The sequence below is a fragment of the Cystoisospora suis genome (genome assembly GCF_002600585.1).
Source record: "Cystoisospora suis strain Wien I chromosome Unknown contig_4017, whole genome shotgun sequence".
Classification (NCBI taxonomy): domain Eukaryota; phylum Apicomplexa; class Conoidasida; order Eucoccidiorida; family Sarcocystidae; genus Cystoisospora; species Cystoisospora suis.
In genome coordinates this window covers 1,265-4,901 of record NW_027156810.1, presented here as the reverse complement: position 1 = coordinate 4,901, position 3,637 = coordinate 1,265, and the positions used below count along the sequence as shown (strand labels likewise).

At 43.8% G+C, this 3,637-nt stretch overlaps 1 protein-coding gene across 1 annotated transcript in view; it reads right to left on the bottom strand.

Annotated features, from left to right (window-relative positions):
- The window catches only part of CSUI_007553 (vacuolar proton translocating atpase subunit), a gene marked incomplete at its 3' end in the record, with an annotated part of 9,895 nt that extends 6,258 nt beyond the window's left edge, over nucleotides 1–3,637 (bottom strand). The window contains exons 1-3 of the mRNA XM_068067698.1: nucleotides 3,400–3,637; nucleotides 2,164–2,256; nucleotides 607–1,260 (exon numbers count right to left, since the gene is read on the bottom strand). Of these exons, the coding sequence (XP_067920328.1) occupies nucleotides 607–638 (32 nt within the window). The remainder of the gene's footprint in view (nucleotides 1–606; nucleotides 1,261–2,163; nucleotides 2,257–3,399) is intronic.

Sequence of the window (3,637 nt, the reverse complement as noted above, 5' to 3'; positions counted from 1 at the left end):
CAAGCCAATTCAAATTCCGCCTCTATCTGTTCACAAAGAAAGACAGAAAGAAAAAGAAAGAGTAGGTAAGTAGATTGAGAAGAGGAGGAAGAAGAAGGGGGAGGAGTGGAAGAGAGAGAATAATGAGAAAGACGAGGCGGAATTTGAATTGGCTTGATATTCGAAAGGAGAGAACAGGAGAGAATCGAAATGACGAAGAGCAAAGAAAGGCAACATATTTTTCTACCTCACGTCTACGATTGAGAGAAACGCCTTTTTGGCTCATTCAGATTGAGAAAGAAAGCAAGAGACAAATGGAAAAGGAAGGAAAAGTTGAGGAGAAGAGATCAAGAGAATCAACAAGACAGGAAATATGCACCAGAGGATAAGAAATAGATAGATAGATAGATAGATACATATTTAGATAGATAGATAGATTCAAGATAGATAGATAATCTTGTATGTAGAGAAAGAGCGCTGGATGAAGAGAGGTTTGAGAGATGTATCATCATGCAGAGACACCTCGACCGAGCCAGTAGATTGCCTAGAGTAGAAGAGAGAAGAGAGGCGACTCCAGAGAGAGGAAGACCCCTTGAGAGAGAAGAGCTGATGGGTCTAGTGACTTACAGCGGCATTCCTTTGTCGGAGTAGATCATCATTATTCTGTGAGAATCGTACAAACTGCGTATACAGTTTATTAAGAGCTTCTTCGACTTTATCTAGCTGAAAGACAGCTCCCCCACCTCCACCTCTATGAGTTGCAAGCCCGTTATACGACGACGTCGTCCCTTCTGCTCCTCCTCCTCCTCCTGTTCTTCCTCTCTCCCCTCTTCTTGTCCGTTGATAAGCCGAATTTCTCCCCCCTTCTCCTCGAGCAGCAGTACTGCTATTTGAATGGCTTCTCTGATCCGATCTCCCCACCCCCCCTCTCTCTCTTCCTGCATGATGACTGTGTACAATTCCTCCTAGCTCTGCATCTCCTGGATCAGATGACGAGTTGGGAGGGAGAGAGCCTCCTCCTCTCCCTTGTTGTTCTTCTTCTCCCCCGCTATAGAAAGGGGAAGAAGCCGAAGCAGAAGAGTAGGAATCGAACTCGTCATCCTCTTCATCTGTATCATCTGCTAGGGTGGAGAGAGAATCGATCAGACGAAGGCGACGATGGTCGTCTGAAGAAGAGGTGTGCTTCTCAATCTCCGAGTAAAGAAAGCGAAGAATACGCTCCATTTCTTCCAGTCTTTGAACGTAGCGTTTATATCGCCGTTGAAGAGACTGCGCATTCATCTACAGACACCACAGACATTACCCACACCCCCACAGAAGCACACAGGAGGTATTAAGGAAGGAGTCGGGGAAGACACACGGCTTATCTCCTATGTATGCAGATCACCCAGAGTTCGAGCTAGGGAGGGAGAAATTCAGATCGATCAACACGGAGGGAAAGGAAGAGAAAAAGAAACGACATGTGAGGGGTGACGCAGGACAATACGTAGGAACGATAGAGATATTTCAAGATGAAAAGAAAGAAAAGAGAAGCAATCGGCTTCTATACCTCGTTCAATGAAAGACAAGACTCGTGAAGGAGATTGAAAGGATGCTATTCTTCTCACGACTAGAAAGAAGATGGTAATAAAGAGTGACAAGAGCAAAGTAGACAGAGATTGTATCGTTAGGGGAGCAAAGAACACTCTTGTGGAATGTTTCGCAGGTGGGGAGCGTCTTGGACCATCGCTCTTTTGCTGGCATGTTCTATTGCACGTGTGTTTCAGTATGGTGCGTATATACAGTGAAAAAGACTGCATGCACCTATGCATGCGAGGCAAAAGACAGAGGGAGAGGGGGAGAGGGAGACCGAGGTGAAAGAGAAGAAGAAAATGGCAGAATGAAACTAGAGCCGATGTACTTATTAGGATTCTTTTTCTTCTAAAGAAGATACGGAAGAGAAAAGTCCCTATGGTGTTGTTTCTATCGACGGATCGATCAAAGAAAAAGAAAGAAAGAAAGAAAATACACTCACGGCTGGTGAAAGAGAGTTGCTTTCTGAGAGAATGGTTGAGAATAAAACGCTAGACATAGAGAAAAGCATCATGATGATGAGAGCGAGGAACGAAAAGAAAGATCGATAGATGGATAGATAGACACTTTTACAAATATGTTGAGGTGTATATACACCAGGAGCAGACTTACATCAACAAACTGAACTTGCACACGCGACCCAATAGCATCAAGAAACTCTCGCGCTCCTTCACTAGGGAGAACGAGAGTCCCTCTGCTCATCGTCTGCATGCATGCATGGAAGAAAAAAAAGAAAACCTTAGTTTGGAGACATTTAATTGAAACATCTCCCCCAAGACACATCGCCATCTTCTCCGAGAGTATACAGAGCATTCCTCTTTTACTCGAGATAACACATCGACATACATGTAAATCTACGTAGACTGCCAGGACTACATAGTCATGCATATCCATACATAGATACATACGCATTCATATAGATACAGACATATCCATATATATACATACATATCCATATATATATATACAGCATGAAGAGAGAGAGGGAGAGAAGGCATTCCTACGCGGCTATCCATACAGAACGATAGACACAGAGGGGTGTCTGATGTAGACACAACCCTCCACCAGCAGAAGAGAAGGAAGTCGCAAGGGGGACAGACATATAGACAGAGAAGAGAGGAAAAGAACTTCATGATGCAAAAAATATACATATTTTCATCGAGAAGACCTCCGAAGATAGACGGATGTGATCTTCCGACTCGTAAGAGAGCTTCTCATGACACCTCTGTTACCTCTGCTACTTCTCTTCAACAAAGACGTTCTCGCTACACCCCCGTAGGAGAACTATCGAGAGAATCGATGTCCCTATCTATCTGTCTAGCTTCAGTCATGCACATGACTCCCTCTCTTTCATCGACATGTAGATCACCCATTCACCCTCTACCTGTGAAGAGCTTGTCTTACGTATCTTTCTACGGACTTGTATGTTCTACTGTATATACACTCTACACAACGGTGTGTTCATCTTCTTTCACACTGGACAAGGAAGAGAGGATTTTCATGCTAAAGAGGTATTCAATCCCCCTCCTTCCTAGCCAAAATATCGGACTTCTCCCAAACTCCCGCTGGTATCGAAGAGATCTCTAAAGGCGTTAGAGATCACTTCTGCTCGTGAGACAAGAGTTAGGACTTGGAGAGAAGTCACAGACACTAAGGGAAGGTTGGCTTGGTGTCTTTGCTATATTCCTTTGTCATGTGTCGACGTCACTCTTGAGGGGGCAAGGAAAAGAACAAAAGGAAGGAAATTTTCGCAAAGTTGTCTCGAGGTAGTTGAAGAGGAGAAGAAGTGAAACTTCTTCTTCTTTTTTCCCTTTCTGTTGTTCTTCTCCATCATCGTTGTTATCTTACCTCAGATCTGAAGAGCCCCATCTTGAGAACCTTTATCCGAACATAAGACGAAGAATAAGATGATAGAAGTAGAGTAGATAGAAGAAAGAGGAGAAGAGTTACGATAGAAAAAGAAAAGAGTTAAGGTTAAGGAACGACAGAGTGGCTCGACATGAAGAGGGATGGCAGATGGAGAAACACTCGCCTACATCGAGTGTACAGAAGAGAAGGGTGAATGCTTAGCAAAAAGAAAGGAAAG